Genomic DNA, 20,172 nt, shown 5'->3' on the forward strand with positions numbered 1-20,172 from the left:
TGCTCCATCAGCCCCCACTGCATGCACAGCTCTTTCAGCTCCCCTTTTTTGCAACTGCTGAAGGGACCTGATAAAAAGGGGGGGAAATTATTTGCAGAGAGAACAGATAAGAGGTCAGTATCGGCTGCCAGAGTGTGTCTGAGGTGTGCTCAGAAAGGCCACGGCTGCCTCCAGTGGAGCAGGAGGAAAGCAAGGCTGCAGCTGGATCTCAGAGTAAATCAGGATGCAGAACTAACCCTCGAGTGCTTGACCAGGCAGAGGGTAACCCAGAGCAGAGTCAGGGCTTTGCCAAAGCAGCCCTGGAGCTGTTTGTCTGGACTCAGGTGAGAGATTTATTTCTAAGATCCAAGTTTGGACGTTTGACTCCAAGTTGCTCGAATATGTTCTGCATGTTCTTATTACCCAGCTCCAGCTCTGCTTCTTCAAACATCTCGGGCTCCAGCTGAGACTGCATCTCGTACTTGGGCAGGGAATTCCTGGTGCTCCATCCCCTCTGCTGCTTTAGTAACTCTGTTAATTCCCAGTGCCCAGAGCCTGGTGTTCCCTGGGGAACAGGCTGCTGACGTGTGTTACCAAGGGAGGGCAATGGAGCAGCAGGGATATTTGGCCAAGCAACACTAACAGGAAACTCTTGGAGAATCCTGGAACAGTCCAATGAAACTCCAACTCCTTCCCCTGTAAGTTACCTTCAGGATAATAATACTGTCAATGAGTAGCACATCCAGACCCCCCAGGCTTTTTGAGGCACACTCAGGTGAGATGGGATTAATGAAAGGTGAAGGGAGGTGAGTGAGCACAGACTGAAGGGGCAGGTACCCTCTGAATGGGCACAAGATGCTTTAGTGGCCTCAGGCTCCTCTTGCTGCTGTCCAGAAGGATCTGTCCCCACACAGCCTCTGGTCAACAGGAAGTTTGGATTTTATTTTATATTTTTTCTAAATTATTTTTCTTCCTTCCCCACCCTGCTCCCTGGAGCTGTCAGCCCCTCTCACCAGGCAAGACAGGCCTTGTTGAATGCACATGTGTTTATTGTACCACTTTGAGCACAAGGTCTAACACTGAAGCACAGGAGTGTCATTACAGTCTGTACAGCACCCTCTGGAACACAGACAACACATGGGGACATGCAGCCCTGCAGGCTCTGCAGCAGATCCCAGGGCTGCTGCAGTGGGGAATAAAGACAGCTTGGAACAATGAGAATCTCAACAGTGGCTCATTCTCTGATCTCCCCTAGGGTCTGGCTGGGTCTAAACAAGCATCCCAGGAAGAGGATTGTAAAACTAACATGCTGAATCAATTATAGACAATTTTTAAAGAAGTTGCTTTATGCAACAAACATTGTAATAAAAAAAAAAAAAACAAAAAAAACACGAAGACCATGTTTTTCTTTTCAAATTCTTCTCTACCCTCTTCTATCTCTAAGTCAAGGAACAGCCTTTCCCTCCCTCCCCCTTCTTCCCATTCTCTGTGAGGAGCTCAGGAGGTCTTAGCTCCAGGCACTGTCTGACAGTCCAAGGCCAGACTTGGTGCTGTGGCATCACCCACACCATGAACACAGAGTTTGGCTCCTCAGGCCCTGGGAGGCAGCTCTGCCTCCATTAAACTGCATTCAAAGGCTTGCAAAGATTTCAACTCATGCTTTGCTGCAAGATGAACAAAAAACATGTTAAGAATAGCCCTGCTGAGAGAAGTTCAGTTTGGCCTTTTTTGCCCTCATTCCTGTCTCTGCTGCATGCGTGGCAGTAGATCTGGGAGCAAATTCATTAAATGAGCCACTGTACACACAAAGGACATCTGGAAAGACCTCAGCACACAGGTGGGGGATGGTTTACAGAAAGAGCTTGTTCCTAAAAAGCTGCTTCACTAGCCTGGGCCCTGCTCAGCCCCGGGTGTCCCTTCTGTGGGGCTCTGTGGGAATAAAGGGGCCCCTCCTGAGCTTCACCCACTGAGCTCCTCATTAGCTGAGGGGAGACAGACACAGGCTCATGGCAGGGTCAGTCTGAGGAAGACTTTGGGAAGGAGGACTCGCCTGCCAGTTTTGTTGTCCAAAACTGTGCTGAACATAGAAGGCCAGACTAGAGGAGAAAATAAAATTCTGCAGGACCATGAAGGTGTGGGTTTGGGAGTGAAAGGAGAAGGGAATAGCTTCTTTTCAAATTTCTTAGTTGATTACAACTGAATTTGCAAGAATTTTGTAAAGAGCAAAACTAGGAAGTTATGACAGCCCCACCAGCACAAAACCACACTGAGACCGCGTGGTTTTACTCAGACTCAAAAACAGGTTTCTCTGGTTGCAACACTGCCCGCTGGAAACATAAATAATCTCTCATTATCTTTACATGTTTGAATTAGAAAGTGAAGTGCCAAAAGCAAAACCTGCAAAGGATCAGAGCTCAGTGCACTGGGGACAAGCTGGGAATGCTGGTTTGGTGTAAGCAAAGGAAAGGGAGAGGGCTCAGGTCAGGACAAGCCTGTCACTGTGGCTGCAGCCTCACGCCACAGCTGAGCCACAGGTGAGGTGCAGAGCTTTGTCCCAGTCTCTGCCAGCACCACCCTGTGCTCAGAGCTACATGAAAGGAGGAGGAGGAGGAGGAAGCCTGCCTGCCCCGGGAGTGCTGGGGGAGCTGCACACACCTTGAGTCCCAGACAACTGAGAATGTTTGACCTCTCAGGATTCCCAGCCTCCCGTCCCCCACAGAGGTACCTGTGCCTCCCTGCCCTGCCCCAGCTGCACAGATCACACTGCACGTGTCTCTGCTTCAATCTTCTGCTCCCCGTGGAGGTTTTCCAGCTCCTGCACCTGGGCCACGTTCTGCCTGATGGCAATCTCGGGGCCCCCTCCATACAGGGTACTTAAATAAACCCACGTCTCCTCAGAGATCTGCCCGTAGTCAGCACCTGGAAGGGACAACAGTAGGGAAAGGTCAGGGCACCACAAGGCCAGGATTTTCCCCCCAAACACCTCCCCCTCTCAGGCCCATCCCAGGAGGAGGAGACCCCGGTGGTCCCTCCACAAAGCCCCTGCAGTGCCACCTCCTGTTCCTCCACCTCCATATTTACACATCTCTTAAATTCTTCCAGGGATGGCGACTCCACCACTGCCCTGGGCAGCCTGTTCTAAACCCTGACAGCCCTTTCCATATAGAAATTTTTCCTAATATCCAAGCTAAACCTTGCCAGGCACAACATGAGGCTGTTTTAACTTTGGAAGCTGGACCACAACAGATGGTGAGTGAAGACCACATCAAAAGCAACACAAGATCAAAGCTCCAGCACAAAAGGGAATGGTGGAAGGGGCCTGGGGAGCAGCAAGGCAGGAGATGGGGGTCTGCAGAACCAGTCACAGCAGCAATCTGGTCATGTAGGAGCTGCCCCTGGAGAACTGGCTCACTCAGGGCAGGGACTGGGTAGAGAACTCTCATCCTCTGCAGCACCCTGTGCTCTGTGACTTCATTGTGCACAGCCAGATCCAGTGGAACAGTCTCCTTTACCTTTTAGGAGCACCACAGGCAGCAAGCACCAGCCTTACCCTGCTTGACTTGCACATGGCCACCTGGTTTCGTGAGGGCAATCTTGGTGTTGTCAATTGGTCCAGGGGGCTCTGTAGGAGAACAAACATGTCAAAATCCATCTGATTTCCTTGCTGCCTCCAGATTCAGATGCTTTCCTAACATCTTCTCTTGGTCATCCCCTGCCCTGGAGACCTGCAGGCAGTCCCATGGCTGGTGCTTGAGCCCTGCCCAGCCATGTCACCCCAGCCAGGGGCAGTGCTCAGCCAGGACCCAGCAAATGGACTTGATTTCATTCCTGACAGACCCCCAGTGTCTGCTCCTTACCATTATCCTTGCCCTTGACAAAGGCCTCCCACTCCCGGAACCACTGCATGCTGATACAGTAGATGACACTTGGAGACTCCTCTGCCTGGAAAGCCTTGTTCAGCTGGGAGAGCAGCAACAGAGATACAGGAAGGAATTAGTCACTCCTGAGATCTCGGGGGGCCCCTTCCACTAACAGTAAGGTAGCCTCGCCACTCTCCAGAAGAATCCCATGTAATTCCTTCCTCACACCCTGCTCACCAGAGCAGGCACAAGATAAGGATGGTTTCACACTTTCTGTCTGCACAGCATTCTCATGCCCCAGCTGCCCTTCTGCACTGGGGAACCCCCAGACCAACCTCCAGGCCGTGCTGTAGATGACATTCTGGAAAACAGGCAGGAGTTTTCCAGCTCTCCATTTCCCACCCCTGCCCTTTGCCTTGCTCCCAGATGCCTCCCATGCCAACCTTGATGAAGGTGTCGATTTCGATCCTCCTGCGCTTGGCGAGCGCCTCGATCTCCACTTGGCAAATGGAGCACACGTACAGATGGTTCACAGCAGGGCCACCCCCAAACCTGGCCACAGGGAGAGGGAAGGGAGTGGAATGGAGAACTGCAGCAGAGTGGAAACCTTCCAGCCCTGCGTCCTACGTCCTTATATTGCTCCAGACACTCCCAGGTGAGGGAGGTGCATCTGCAGCTGAGGGCACAGAGCTGCCTTTACTCAGCCACACTTTTGCTCTTCTGGCTTATCTCTTGCTGTCCTTTTGGGGCAGGCACTGATACAGCTCATCCTGCTTAGATCAGGACACTCTGCAAATACTGGGAGAAAGAATGGAATGGCCATATTCACCTGTTGTAGAGATATTCCCACACGTTTTGGGGCAGAATCACAACCAGGTCATCAATGTAATGGTATTTATTAGGAGGGATCCCTATGGAGGAAAGGCAAGTGGAAGAGTTAATCAGGGATCTCATTACTGCTGTGTACAACAGATACAAATAAAAAGGCAGATCTTCCTGAGAACTGATTCGAGAATCTGCGTCCTTTGCTAATGAAAGACAGCCATAAGTTTATTAACTGTGGAGGTTTTTCAATCCACAACCCCAATTTCTAATCAAGTGCTTCATTTCCAATTTAGAAGAGAGATTTACAACCACTGAGTGCTCCCCAGCATGGCTGATGAAACAGCAGCACAGTCAGATGTGGTATCAGCTCCCCTCTCCAAACCCCGAAGGCCAGCCCTGCTGACAGGGTAACACAGATAAACCCTGCCCTATCTGCTTTCTACAGGTTTGTTTTTAAACACAGAGAACTGAAAACTGTTGTTTCCCAGCACTAAATATCCCCCCAGGCCTCAAACCAGCAGCACAATGGGTAATTGTCTCATCCCTCCCTGAGCAGGCTGGAGTTTCTGGAAAGAGGATCCCACTGCAGCTTTTCCCATATCAGGACAGCAGTTGGAATTTTTTCCTGCATTTGTTAATGTACAAGGAAGCATCAAAGGTGCTATTCCCAGGTCCAGCAGCCTTACCTCCATGGGAGCACAGAAAGGTGTGGTTGGTGATGGGCCCAGGCTCAGCAAAGGTGTTGAATTTATTGAGCCACTCTCGAGAGATGTAGAACTGGAGCAAACTGTGCTCCTTCATGCTGGCCAGGGACACGACCTTCTGACGCTCTCGCACAGCCTCCTCACTGCTCTTCCTACAGCAGGGAAAGGACAACTCCATCTGTGAAATGCATTTCCAGGTGTTGGTGTACCCAGTAAGGAGCTGAGGGCACAGCTCACCTGTAGAACAGCACATAGGCTTCTGCATTCTGCACCACGGTCTCGTGGACCTCAGTGACATACTGGTCATCGAACTCGTACCACTGGCCATTGATCACATTCTGGCAGTAGGCAATGTAGTGGCCACCTGGAACAGAAAGCACAGCACTGCTGGGATCTGCACTGCAGACAGAAGGCAGGCCTGGGATAATGTCAGCAGCACAAACAGGATTAGCTGCTGGCACAGAACAGAGAGAGAGAGACAAAAAAAAAAAAAAAGCGTAATTCCTGTTCAGGCAAGCTTTGCTGGAGCAGTAGAGCCTGGCACTGTCACCCTGATTTGCCTTCCTTGGAAGAGCCTCTCAGCAAGACTGAACAGTGGGAAAGGGTTTGAGCCAACCCTGTGGGGAGGCTGAAAGAGCTGCAGGGGATGTGTCAGAAGCTGCTCAATTCATTCTCCAAAGGGCAGAGGCTGCTCACGCTGAGAATGGAGGGGGTCTCATGCTGCCCTTCAGCCCAACAGAGGCGTTGGCTAGTCCTGAGCACACTCCTGCCTCACTCACACTCCTCCCATCCTGCTCCTCCACCAGAGAAAGACTTACTGCCAGCTGTGCCGTGGTGACAGATGACTGACAGGAGGTCGTAGGTGGTGATCTGGGACACGCACTCCTTGGCCAGGAAAGGTCGCAGATCCAGCCCTTCCAAGGGGAAGGAGACGTGGCTGTTGATCTTGAAGGAATACATCACCTCGTGCCGGAACCGCTTCAAGTGGATGCAAAGGATCTAAAAGACCAAGGACAGAGGACACCAAAGGGAAGTTTTGCCATGGGAGCTCTGGGAGCACAGCACATCTCTGTGTGTCTGATCTTTGCAGTTCTTTGTTTCTCGTGAATCCTGCTGGCTCATCAGCTTAGATTGAGAAAGACTTTTCCAATCTAAATACATGACTTTGCCACCAAAAACCCTGATGATTTTATTGTATCTCTGGCTTCCTGACCTCCTCAGTGGCTGCTAGAAGAGAATTAGGAAACAAGGTGCTTTTACCCACCTCTGGGAGCCGGAGGACTTTGCAGTACTTGACTCCATTCCGTAGCCTGAGGGAGGAAAAGAAACGAGCTGTGAGGATTCTCTACAGCAAAGGCATAGCTGGGTCTTGCTCAGTTTGAAATCCAAGACAAATCCTGAATTCCACCAGAACTGTCCATGTAGAGGACACAGCAAAATATCTGACAGCAGTACAGAGAAATAAAATTCCAGAAATAAAACTCCAGACATGCAACACAATACAGATAATGCCAACTTACTTCTTACACCGTTCACAGCTGTACATGTTGTCCCCTGTAGAGAGAGAAGAGAGACATTATGCAGCTGCTCAGAGCATACAAGGCTGACACAGCTACCTTTCCAGCCAGTGCAGACAAAGCAGATTAAGAGCCTTTTGGGCAGGCCAGGATGAGAAGAGATCAAATCTCCCCTCAGTAAGTGTAGGCAAGAAAGGGATGCAGCCAATTAGCAGGAAGGATGAGAAAGTGAAAAAACTGAGAAGCCATAGCACTCAACCAACCAACAGCTCTGCCTGCTCCTCACTGAGGACACTCTCACCCAGATTTCCCACCCCTGAGCAAGTAGAAAAGTTCCCTCCTGCTCACAGATGCTGAGATGCCAACTTTTGGTACTGCCAGTCTCTAAAGACACAGCATTAGGCATAGGCAGGAATTCTAGGAGATTTAATCTGCCTTCAAAATGCATACAGAATGCTCCTCCATGCTGTCAGACCCTACAGAAAAAACTCACCCTTCAACTCATCTGCTGCAAAAAAGGCAGCAAGGCAATCCTCCAGTGTCACCACGGGACCCCAAAACCAGCTAGGGATACAGGACACCACAAATCTGCAGAGGAGAAGGGATTAAGAGTTATAAATAAAATAGCTGTGCACATAAAAATAAATAAAATGCTTTGGCACACAAAATCCCAAGTGGATTATAAATTTCCTCCTAGCTGTAGGTCCTAAGCTCATCCTATATCCCAGAGGAGCAGGGAAAGCACAACTGCTGTCAGCTGATGTTTCTATTCAAACTGGAAATTATTTGGAAATCTACACCAGGAATTAATTTGCTCTGGAGGGCAAGTCTGAGGCAGCAGTGAGGGGTGATCAGCTGCACAAGAGGTCTCAAGGTGTGTGAGAGATCTAGAGGAACAGTAACGACTGGTCTACGTGAAAAGGCTCAAAGCCCTGTGAGGTACCACATACTGTCCTCCAAGGAATGGTTCCAATTGACATCCCAATGTTAACACCACTGGTTAGGAACATCTGCCTTCCAGCACTGCAGGGCAAATCCCAGAAAACAGGTCCTGCAAAGGGAACACACCTCCGGATATACTCCATGATGAAAGCAATCCAGCCTTGTGAGGCATAGTTGTCCCCACATGCCCCTGTCTTGGCTGGCACGTTTTGGTAGATGGCAGAATGCAGCTTGGCCAAGTCCTCTTTCCCTGGGATTGGGAGTGACAGGTCCTGGAACGTCTCCACTGTTGTAGAAACCTGGAAATAACCAAGAGGAAGAGGTCTGGGTTTCCCGTGTGTTTAATGGAGCTGGCACCCGACCTTCATCACCTTTTATCACTGCTTGGATTTAGCCTAGGCTAGAAACCTGAGCTGGCAGCAGGATCAACTCCCTGTGGCTAATTACTCTTCCCTGCTGTCAGCACTGACTTCTGTCATGGGTTTTGTAGAACTGGATTCAGTTTTCTAATGTGAATGTGATACTGCTGGGTCAACTCAGTAACACAGATCAGCAAACACAGAAACACATCTCCTTTGCATGGCAGAGTCTCACACCTCCCCTGCCATCACCTATCACCATGTTAGCAGGTCCTGCATCCCACAGGGCTTGGAAGGAGCAGCACCATTCCCTAGGAAGAGATCTACAAGCACAAAGTATGCTGGGTGACTGGGAGGGCCCAGGACACTCACTCTGTCACAGGTGAGGCACTGCACCAGGCTGAGGATGGAGCCGTCGAAGATGTCGGAAATCACACTGCGGTAACGGAGCTCTTTCTTCTTCTTCCCAGAAGCCTGCATCTGGGCTGGAAAACAAGGAATGGCCCTCTCAGTCTCACATCTCCACAAAATCACACAAACACATAAGAACATGGGACAAGCATTGTCCTGATGTTCAGACCCCACTCCAGGGACGTGGTGAGGCAAGTTGTGAAGAGACAGAGGACTCTGCTGTGTGGTACAAGGGAGAGGCAGCCAACTGAACCAACATCAGTCAGCTCTCAGGAGGCAGAAATTGTTGTACTGGAACACCTGTTTCCAGCCTTTTACATGTTTAGAAGCCCAGCCCTGTCACAGACAGTCCCTGGTTTCCTGAGGTCTCGTGACATTTTGTTCCAAGCTTTGCATTTCACTTCCTCTCCCCCTCACCTGCCTCTGTACTTTGTCCTTTTTGTTCCACTCTGACATTCACCACGTGTTCCCCAAGTGCCTTGCACTGGAGAGGACTCTCCACAGCAGAGACTGGCCAAATGCAAAGTTTTGTTTAACAACAAATCCTGTCCCCACAGACACGTGTGGGCAGACACAGTGGTCTTCATGCAGCCAGAACATCTGCAGCTGGGCTGACTTCAGCCAAGAGGCTGAAGAAAGAATGTCCTCATGGAGCAGCTGGAGGGACAGTGGTACAAGCACAAGCCATTGTGTTTGCAGACTATGCTGCATTGAGGGATTTTGATTTGCAATTTGCTCTGGGATGAAGGGACCAGTTTGATAACATCACAAGCCAGGCTCCATTCTGCAGCCTGACAGTGCTCCCAGCACTGCAGGGACATCTGCAGCCCTAATTCCATTCCTGTGAGCCCAAGATGTCCAAGAGGCAGGAAGCTCTGTCAGTAACAGCATCTTACAGTTCTCTGGCCCACATGCCACAAAATTCAAGTCTGGCAGACAAATGTTCATGTATCCACACACCCCTAAAGGGACAGAGCTTGTGCGTGGAAATTCAGAGCCATTTTATTAATGGCAAAAACAGCATACAGATACAGACATTAATCATTTCAGGCTCCAGTATAAGAACACTCTAGAACATCACTGTGCCCACAGCTTGACTTTATCTGCAGTTTTAACTGCAGTCTTTGTCAAATACTATTTTAGAACACACTGATGTCCAGGGGATCCAGCACTTCCTACATCTGTTAATCAAGAACCATGATGGATTCCTTCTCTCTCCTCCTTTACATGCTCCCCCTTTGCCTCCCAGCAATCCCTCTTTGCACTACCTTTCTTGAGTATGTAGGAAGGTCCAAGCCTGGCAGGACTGGAGCGGGGAGGACTGCTGGAGAGCTTGGAGTGCATTTCATGATGGACTGGACTGCAAGGGCGCGAGGAGCAGCGCACGTAGGCATCATTGTCAGGTTCTGTTTGGGAAAATGTGGAGGGAAAAGGGTTCTGGTGAAAACCCCAGTAATGAAAGGTAACTCCACTGCAATCTGTGTCAGCCTAGCTCTGTGTTCCAGCACAGAATCTTCCCCAAAGGTGCAGTTCAGTGTCCATTAACTGTCCTGCTCACACAGGCTGGCAGACACAGCCCCCTCAGTCATGGGTGAGAGTGCATACAGAGCTGTACCTAACAGCTAATAATTACATACTAAAAAACCCCCAAAACAGCCTGCCATTTTTTCACACTTATGACTAATTAGTTTTTGCAGCTTGCTCCTGTAGCCCTAAACCACACAGACAGCATTGCTGCCTTCAGTGCCAGCTGGCAGAGTAAGACTCTTACATAAAGAAGCGTTGAAAGATCGGATATGTTCAGCTTGAGGCGACTCCACACTGCTGCTCTTTTCCCTGAGACACAGAAATGCTCAAACTGTGCATTTCTCTCTTTTCTCTCCCCAAAGTCCACAGTCCAACACTAGCAAATACCTTCTGCCATGCCTTTTCCACAGCTATTATTTCCACAGGCCAGCATATCAGATAAAGAGACATACACATACCAATCCTTTTTTCTTAAAAGGCATCAGTAAAGTGTTTGCAGGCTTGGCAGAGGCAGCTCTCACTGCTGTGCCTTTACTCAGCTCACAGCCTGGCTAAGCACCTCTCTGGCTCACCAAGTACACTTTCTTACAGAAGCAATTGTGCAGAAAGGCAGGGATTGAGGAAAATCTTGGATGCAAAATCTTCTGAACCACAAAGAAGGAACAATCACATTCTGTGTTTGCCACTGCACTACACCACAGTGCCTGTGGAGGACAGTAACACTTCCTCCTGGAAATATCCTGACTGGAAGAGGGTATACCTGGTGTCCTACATGGGCTGGCAGAACAGGGAGCTGGCAGCATCTCAGGTGAGGCTCTGCCATCGACTGGCATCATGGTAGTATCAACATCTGCATCCTCATCCACCTGCTCTGAGTTGCTGCGCCGATGGCCGCAGGAGAACTTTCTGTCCTTCATCCTCTCCTTCTCTGAGATGCCTCTTCCTGCTTCATCCTGGATCAGCAGCTCTGTCTCTGCCAGGGAGCTGCTGCCCATGCTCCCCGAGGTCCGACTCTGGCCCTCTCCTTCACCCCTGTCACTGCTGGAGTCACAGGAGAGGAACTCATCCTCTGAAGGGCTTCGGTCGCCCTCCCGCTTGTCCTCCTGGTCACTGGTGTCCAAATCCCTTGTCTCTGCAACAACAGGTTCCTTCAGTTCTTCATGGAGCTGATCCATCAGGCATCGCAGGAACTCCTGGGTGTCCTGAGAACCAAGATTCCATGTCAGTATCCAGCCAGAAATGGGGTGAATGAGAAGGGCAAAAGAGGAGATGGCTCCGCTCACGGCCGATTCCAAGAGTGCCCACAAAGGTGAGCCTGTTCTGCAGCACACAGACCCAGCTAAAACAGGGCCATGCCCTGAAGGGCCTGTTACAAAAATGCTTTAACTCCTAAATTATTAAAGGCCCATTTTTTTTTTTAATCTGAGTATCTACAGCTGAAAGACTTAGAGAAGCCAGAGAACAGCTGTAGAAGGCAAACCAGGAGCACGTTTATCAGGGGTTTGCCACTGATAATAGGGAAAGAGCAAGGAGAAACCTGATGAAAACAGCAGGCCCTGGAGAACAGACTCCTACCCACAAACACATCTTAGGAACACTGACTTCTGCTCATGGCAAGCCACCTCTTACACAGGGCAGATTAAAATCTTTAATAAACAGGGAGAGGAACCAGGAACCCGAAGCTATACAGTCTAGGTGCAAGCTCCAACATCATAATACATGGAAAAAGAGCTGATACATTGGCTTCAAAGGAGCTGCTGGAAAGCAAGCTGGTATTTTGACAACTGCAGAACGTTAATTACGACATTTCAGTTGTTTTATGAAGTTTGGCTTTTAGCCTGCCCTGCCTGCCTTTCAAATTTATCTCTTCAGATCAGAGTTTTCCAATCCAACGTATTTCACATCAAAGACAAATATATAAGTTCTTTCATTAATCATTATTTTTATTCTTTGTTTTGATTTCTTGTCACTATCACAGTTTTGATGCACTGTCACTTCTCTAGTAAATTTTCTAATCATAGCTCGTTGCTTACCTTTTTTATAAAGAACAAACAGAAGAGCTACACTGATAAAGACTTCAAAGGAAAAAAAAAGGATACTACCTTTAAATAAGACTTAGTTTTGCTGTAATTCCCCAGAAAAATAATATAGAACATTCATATCTTTGACATTTTAGTGCAGATTTATCCAGATTCCTCAGCTCTGACATGGACAAATAATACCAAACTCTTACAGAGCAGATACTGACAGATCTCAAAGTTGTTTATAAAGGAATTGACCACCATAATTTCAGAGGTGAGCAAGCTGACATAAGAAAATGAACTGATTTGGTACCAACAAGCAAGAGGCAAGCCTGGAAAAGAAACTACATCTCCCAGATCCCCCCCAAGTGCTTTATCAGATCACTGATATTGATACAGAAAGGCCATGACCCCTGAGCCCAAGCTTTTCCTTCTGAACACAAGCACCATCACTGCAAGAATTAAATTCCCACCCTCTCTGGAATAATGGCATGGGTTTTTTCAGGCCCCACCTGCTGTGCATAGCCTCGGAACATGGGATTGACAAGCTTGATTCCATGGGATAGACTGCTTGGAACAACATAACTCGGGCTGTTTAGACATGGAAAAAGAAAAAAGTCAGTTTGCTTATCAGGCCTGGAGCCAGTTTGTCTAACAGAGGGTGTGGTGTGCAGTTAAGATAATTATGCATCTGTGAAACCTCGGCAGAGATTTCTGTGTGAGCTGGGTGACAAACACACCAAGAGACAGGAGACACCTTGCAGTCATTTCAGTCTGTCTTTCCAGAGAGACCCTTCCCCAACACACAATTCACTTACAGCTCTGCCACACTTTGAGTGTGGAAAGTTACTCTATCCAGAGCAGAGTTTAGCAATTAGTTACTTTGTTTGATTTTCCAGCACCATTTCTGTCTCAAAATCTGGCAGGCTGACCACCCAGTAAATGAGGTAAGTCCAATCAATGTTAAAATGACATGATACTGCTTCAAAGCCTGCAGCCTACTCCTCCACAGTTCACCTTGCTCCATACCTTACTTATTCCTTGTTAATAATGAACTGGAGGCAAACATGCAATGCCATTTAAATTCCTGTTTTAATGGGGTATAATTCATTGCAGAAAGTAGACATCTTCAGATTTAAACAGAGCTACATAATTTTGCACTGTCCTTTGAACTGGTCTAGAATTTGAACCAATAGCAAATATTTCCCAAAATGCCACCTGCATTTTCCACTCTATTCAATAAAAATCTCTGAATCACTTATCCCATCCAAATCATCAATTCCTCTGCTAATCAAGAGCAGTGCAATTAAGTGCTGGCCACTGAAGTCCACATAGAATACTTGGAGATAGCCCCAGGTATTCCCTTACTCCATCATTTTTTCTTCATTGACACTAAGGGAACTATATTTTAAAAAAACCTCTTCCTTTTTAAAATTGTAATATTAAGAATGAATTATTTTCACTGATATCAATGTGCCCATTTCACCACCAGCAGCAGGACATGGGATCTCCTGGATCCCAGAGAATGCTCACATCCCAATCCACACAGGGGGTGAAATCACTGCCTCAGACAATGCACTTGTCCCTGAGGATCAGATTTCCTCTCTGCTGATGCCAGACCTCAGAACTAACACACCTCTGAAACCTGGCCAGGTTACACCAGGGGTCACCACGCACCGTTTCTTGTGCCAAACCTCAGACACCAACTTCTGGTAACTTTTGCACAGGGCAGGTTTCTTATCCGTACGGACCAGTCCACCACATTCCAGGAAAAACTGTGTGAGAGGTGGGCTACAAGAGAAGGAAAAAGAGAAGAATTCAGCCCACAACAATTTCTCCTCTGCATCTATTTATTTATCAAAACTTCATGCAGGCCTTATCAAAAGCATGCTTAAGGTACTGATTTGAAACCAAGGGAAGAAGTGATTCCAGATGCAGATGTGACTCCTTACTTGGATCAAGTGAAAAACGCTGATCTGAACCTGTTCTCAGTACAAAAAAGATCCTGGAATTAGTTTTCAGCAGAATGGCTAGAGAGGTTATTAGAAGGTTATTAGAATGACATCATGGGGAGAACAAAGAGACGTGACATGGCTTTCTCTGGGATAAATAATTTCTGTTGCAACAGAAACGATGAAGCTTTATTTCAAGCATTCATCTAAACATGAGTCTTGTACATAGCCACAAGCTGGCTGGTCCCTCAAATTCCTACTGTAACACTTCTGTTGCCCTTAAAAAACACTACTTTTTTCTGTCCCCAGCCTGGCTAATCTCTCTTTGCAAGACTCATGAAGGTTTCAGATCAGAGGTGACACCTTTGTTATTCAGCAAAGTCAGTTGAGACAATACTGAAAGCCCCATTGCCTACCAGTTTGAAAGAGCCTGAAGTGCTGCATTCATGTAGCAGGAGTTCCCAAGATTTTTCATTCCAGTAAGGCCTAAAGCACAAACAAGAGAGGGATGAATCACTTTCCAGATGTGTTGCTTTCTATATTCCTCCCCAAGGAGAGGGAATCCAGCCCTTTCTAGGCAGTCTCCACATTCTGCTGCCAGGAACCCTCTCAGTGCAGGTCCTACAGACTGCAGAGTTGCCCTGCCAGCTCTTTCATCAACTGCAAATGCAAAGTTACCTCTTGGTTTCAAATCATCATCCTCTGATTCAGATTCACCTTCATCAGCCACTGCAATTGGAACAGCTTTCAGAGGGTGAGCAGGCAAAGGAGAATCCTAGATTAAAGACAGAGAAAGAAATAAGTATCAGTCACAGGCCTGCTTTGAAAGATGATCTGTGAGAGGTATTATCTTACATATAAATCAAGCCAGCCTTCAAGAAAAGCAGAAGGAGAAGAAAGAACAGGTTGCACTGTCTACCCTTCTCACTGCAGCAGTAGGGAGTGGAAATAGTGCCATTACTGTTTCCAGTACATGTGACAAGAAATATCAGGAATGAGAAGCAGTGTCACAAGTATATGGTGTTTCTGGTCTGACAGCTGAAATTTCCATGGGCCTTGCATTGGAAATGAAAATGTGACAGACAGGTTCTTCTCACATGCAGATACCCCAGTGGAAAGGTTAAAAACAAAGCCAGAATGGATAGTCAAGTCAAAGAATCATAGAATGGTTTGGGTTGAAAGGGACCACAAAGACTATCTAGTTCCTACCCCTAAGTCATTTTTTGCTGAGAGATCCTGTAAGTCAGGGCTATTGGCTCTGGCTACAGGAAGCACTTTCAGTGAAGGTCTCCCCGTCACAGCAAACACTGCACCATGACAGAAATCGTTTGGCAAATTCCACACCAGGCAAACAAAACCTTGCCAAGCACTCAGCCCTGCCCCGTGTGACACAGACCCACCGGCTCAGGGAACTTGATGGGGGGTGAGGGTGGGTGAGCAGCCAGGCGCTGCTCCAGGAACACCTCCTTCTCACAGGCGTAGCACCACACACGGAACGTGGTCAGGTTCACTGTCAGGTTGTGCTTCTTGGCCTGGAAATCAAAAATGAAACAACAGATCTCCTCTGGCATCTGGCTTTAGCTGGAGCACGGGACTACCAGAACATGGAACAGGGAAAATCCAGTTCTGTCTGTTTAATTGTGGGGAACAGAGAAAAGCTCACCTGTGCATGAAGCGTGCTGTGGTCAGCAAAGGACTCCCCACAACCAACATAAGGACAACCAATCTAGAGAGGGGAAAGAGCCAAAGCACAATGGGCACATCAAGTTAAGACTCTTTAGAAAACAGTCTGTAACTCCAGTCCCAGCAGCAGCAGCAACTTCAGAATTATTCTGCCAGTTTTCTAATCTGTTTTTTTTATTCAGGGCCCAGAAGAAAATGGAAATTTAGAAGTGATTTAAGAAAGACAACTGGAACCAGGTTTGCACTCAGGCAAAGTCTCTGTTCCAAGGCCATTGCTCCATCTGAGCATCCCCAAGCCCAGGCATTCCTGTGTAAAAATAAACAATCCCTGCCTGCATGCCCCATGGCATTCCCTCCTCCTCACTTCCAAGGTGTCACCCTGCAACCCCTCCACAGGTGCCAGCAGAAGCAACCCCCAGCCAACAACCAACACTGGGGAATTGATTAATTCCTACTGGAAATAGCAAGGACAGTCCCCTGCAAGGAGTGAACTGTTATGTCCTGTCAGATTTTGACAGTGTTACCTTTCACCTAGAGGGTCTCCTCCTTGGAAACCATCAAAAAACAGTGTATAGTTCTACTGTGAACCCTTCTTTGCTTCCCACTCTTTTTTTCAGTGTAAATGCTATTTGAGTGAACTCCCACTACATCATGCACACAAGCCATTTTTACCTGAAGACAAGCCCAGAGGTTTGGTCCCACAGCTCCACAAGACTGGCAAGTTCCCTGCATATTCATGATAAAAGAAGGTTTGTTTTCTTGGTTGGTTTTTAAGTAACCAAGTCCTTGAAGAGTGACAAACTTCTCTATAAAACAGCCCAACCATCAGTTCATAGTATCTCATTCCTTAACACCACACTTGCAATCAAATACACAACTGCACCACCTCAGCTAAGTGACATATTCAAGCAGGATAAAATGACAATGAGAAATTTTTGAGGTCACGAAGGGTGATTTTATGGGACATGTGGGTAGATCAGTGGGAGAAGGAGAGTTTCTCTCTGGTGATAGGCAGCATTTTCTTCAAAAAGCAAACATGCAAATCCATGCAAAACAGCTAAAAGGGAAAGGGCTGAGAGCCACAACCTTGGATTTGAGCAGAAGATCATCCCTGGTCACTTCTCCTATGGAACCCAGGTGAGGACAGATGTCCCTTGTATCCCCCATTTTCACCAACACTCATGTGAGGAGGGTTTCCTAGGACAAAAAAGGACAGTTCCTCTCACTACACATCAGACTAGCTCTCATGATTGTAAGAAGATACCTGGGCATGTTTTGCATATTGGAATTCCATATCTATTTTTGAGGTTCAGAGATTGAAACAAATCTAAACCTGGAGCCCCACAAGCTGGCACAGTCTGGCCCCACTGCTGAGTGGCTGCATTGAGGCATTGCAGGGAGGGAGCAAAGCCATGGGGAGAGAGAAACAAATAAAGCTAATAATCCATATCATGGAATGTGCTGTCAGAAATGCTGGGCACACAGGCACAGCTTCAGCTGCAAAGATACAAATCTAATTAGCTCATTTGCATGAAACTCTGATGAAAAGTGAAAGATGCTGCAGCCTATGACACCAGTACTTACTTAGCCTGTGGTGTCTATGGGCTTCATGCACCCAACTGTGCTGATCTGAATCTAACATTTCGTTGTGACACTACTTCATCAAACATTAAAAAATATGATTAGTTCTAAATGAAGCTGGAGAAGAGGGAAATAGACTTAAATGAACTGTAACACTGATAAGCAGGCTTCAGTCTGTGAGGAATTTACCATTTCATGGGTAGATTTTTAACAGTATGAGCCACGTAACTCAGTCTGTACAAAACATAACAACACACTGTTCCACCCAGCTCATACATCCAAGCACCACAAGAACATATGATCTGGTAGCTTATGAACACAATAAACACTCTTATGGTGATCCATAGATATGTAAAAGACTTTAAACATGTCTCAGTAACATGCAGGTATAAAAAAATGAAAAGAGTTTGCGTTTCTTAAGCATAGTTTAAATAACCTTCTTCATGGCTATCAAAAAAAATAGAAAACAGGATAAGTAGTATTAATAGCACAGACAAGGATCCAAAATATTACAGTTGGCTGGAAATGAAGCAGATGTGAAGAGCCCGCATCAGTGCAACAAAGAAGTGGAAAAATCTGATGAACTTGATGTTAATGACTCCAGCAGCAGCATGGCTGCTAAACTCGGCTTTTTTTCACATTTCAAAGACAGTTGAAACAATTCCCAGTGTTATCTGGCCTGAATCACTGACAGTAGGGAGAAAAGAAAAAAATAATTATCAACTAGTAGGTCATATCATAACACTTATCTTGGGAGTGGAAAAGCTTGCCTAGAACCTTGTCTTGGAAAAAGATAAATCTCAAGGATAATTTTACAATGTTTTCCCAGCACTCTTTAGAACTGAATAACTGATGGGAGTAGCAAAGGGAGAAGGAATCATATGTTCATGGCAGAAAACACCACAGGGGTGCTGACCTGGATCTCAATAACCTGTGAAGAGAGGTTACAGAGCAATTTCATGCAGCTTCACAGAGAAGGAACACAGCACCATGTAACACAGGTTGATTTAAAAGACAAATTACAAGACCACAGTAGCTTTGACTAACTAACACATAAAACTGGGACATTTCAGGCTCTGAGTCCCTTCACCAAAACAAATCCCTTTCCCCAAATGCATCAGCTGGTCCAATTAAAAAGTATTAATGCTACATTTGCTATTTCACCATCCTTGATTTCTTATGTCTCTCCCAGATGTCCCCCACAAAAATCTAATGAACAAAATACTGTTTTAAAATTAATTCCAGACCCCATGTCTTCACCAGCTTTAGCTAACTGAGAATTGTTTTTGAAGCACACTTTGTTAGTAGAGTATTCTGGACGTGGATGGTTTCAGTGCATTCCATGGGACCATTCCTCTCCACAAAATTAAAACCATGTCTTTAGACTTTCCAGCACTGGAGTGCTGATCTTCTCACATAGTGCTTCCCTTTCGGAACAATGCAGGGGAAACCTAATTTTTGCTTCTTAGCCCTGACCACACACACCAGAAAAGGGTTCATGACTGTTCAGAAGGAAATACTCAAGTTCTGCCTTCTGCCTTCCCACAAATCTGCCCTTACAGCTACAGCTGACACACAGAGCTCTAATTCTGCTCAGAAAACCAGGAATTTCAGAAAAGCACTGCTAGAGAGCTGAACTGTGCTTGTCAAAATGTACTGTGTGTGATGGGAAAAGAAGTTACCCTAAAACAAGTCCTTCAGCTTGTCTTTATCAAGCACCACTGAGGGAGAACAGTACACGAGCATGTCAGAACAATTCCTCCGTAACTGCAACCTACTTTCAGTCGCTTCAGCTGCTGCCAAAGCCAGCAACTCTGCCTTCTACAGGAATGCATTTCTAGGTTTCTGTTGGTTGTTTTTCTTAAAACAACTGTGTGTTTTTGTACCAAAGCTAGAGCCAGCTGTCAAGAGTTTCAGATCCATGCAGACTGACATTCTTCGGAGCAACTGCACAAATAAAAGAAATCTTTGCGCTGCTCATCCGCAAAACAACTACCAGGTCTGGTCTTGCATAACCTACCATGAGAAACAAGTATCTGCAGTTGTGATCTGAGAAATTTTCTACTTGAGATACGGAAGAAAGAAATATTTACTGAACTGCCCTAATGACAAGGTAGAAGCAGAAAGCAGGTGCTCCTGGCTCGCAGCTGCATCAGTTATGGGAAAACCAGGAGGTTTATGTGCAACACGCAAAGGAGAGCAGGTCTGAATGGTGATTTATTATGGGAGGTCATGACACAACGACTCACCTAGAAATTTAGCTTTCAGGCACAAAACACCTGCAGGAAATCCCCCCTTACTCGCTATGTCGCTCCTCAAGTGCAGCAGACCCCCCAAAATACAAGTCCTCTCCTTACAGACGCTGCAGCTGCCGGACACGAGCGAGGCTGAACAGAAACAGCTTAAAGCGGCGAGGTCCCGCTCCCGGGGTCGGCACCAGGCCCTGGGGGTGCGGTGCCGCCCCAAAGCCGGGGCACGGCAGGATCCGGGCCGGAGCCCCCGCGGCCGCTGCTGCTGCTGCATCATCCCCGGCGCGGCCCGGCCGCCCTCCCACCGCACAGCCCCGCCGCCATGGCCCCGCCGCCCCGGCCCGCGGCCCTCGCTCACCTGCGGGATGCCCGGGCCGTCGCCGCCCCCGCCGCAGGCCGGGCCGCCGGGAAGGGCCGCGGGCCCCGAGCAGCAGGGAGAAGTGGCGGAGGAGCGGCGGGTGCCGCGCAGGCCGGGGGAGGAGCGGGGGCCGGGCCCGGCGGGGCGGGAGCGAGCGGAGGAGGCGGCGGCGGTGGCGGCGCTGACCCCGCGGGGTCCCGGGCC

General features: G+C 47.7%; 1 protein-coding gene across 4 annotated transcripts; it reads right to left on the minus strand.

The window, feature by feature from the left end:
* Window positions 1-978: 978 nt before the first annotated feature.
* Window positions 979-19,666, minus strand: USP20 (ubiquitin specific peptidase 20). 4 transcript variants are annotated; one of them, XM_062505446.1, is made up of 24 exons: window positions 19,611-19,628; window positions 16,867-16,977; window positions 16,453-16,506; window positions 15,761-15,823; window positions 15,498-15,629; window positions 14,776-14,872; window positions 14,514-14,583; window positions 13,823-13,936; window positions 12,658-12,736; window positions 10,885-11,326; window positions 9,866-10,003; window positions 8,559-8,671; window positions 7,954-8,126; window positions 7,379-7,473; window positions 6,889-6,922; window positions 6,633-6,678; window positions 6,187-6,367; window positions 5,606-5,732; window positions 5,351-5,520; window positions 4,669-4,750; window positions 4,283-4,391; window positions 3,837-3,939; window positions 3,530-3,601; window positions 979-2,898 (listed from the first exon to the last, which is right to left on the minus strand). In XM_062505446.1, exons 2-24 carry the CDS (start codon window positions 16,945-16,947, stop codon window positions 2,738-2,740), a joined length of 2,736 nt encoding a protein of 911 aa, XP_062361430.1. In that variant the 5' UTR covers window positions 16,948-16,977; window positions 19,611-19,628; the 3' UTR covers window positions 979-2,737. The 4 variants fall into 4 exon arrangements, with proteins under 4 accessions (XP_062361430.1, XP_062361432.1, XP_062361431.1 ...); XM_062505448.1 differs by lacking the exon at window positions 9,866-10,003; XM_062505447.1 differs by lacking the exon at window positions 19,611-19,628 and having other exon boundaries at window positions 16,867-16,996.
* Window positions 19,667-20,172: the final 506 nt, after the last annotated feature.

This window comes from Cinclus cinclus, chromosome 19 (genome assembly GCF_963662255.1).
Source record: "Cinclus cinclus chromosome 19, bCinCin1.1, whole genome shotgun sequence".
In the NCBI taxonomy this organism is placed as follows: domain Eukaryota; kingdom Metazoa; phylum Chordata; class Aves; order Passeriformes; family Cinclidae; genus Cinclus; species Cinclus cinclus.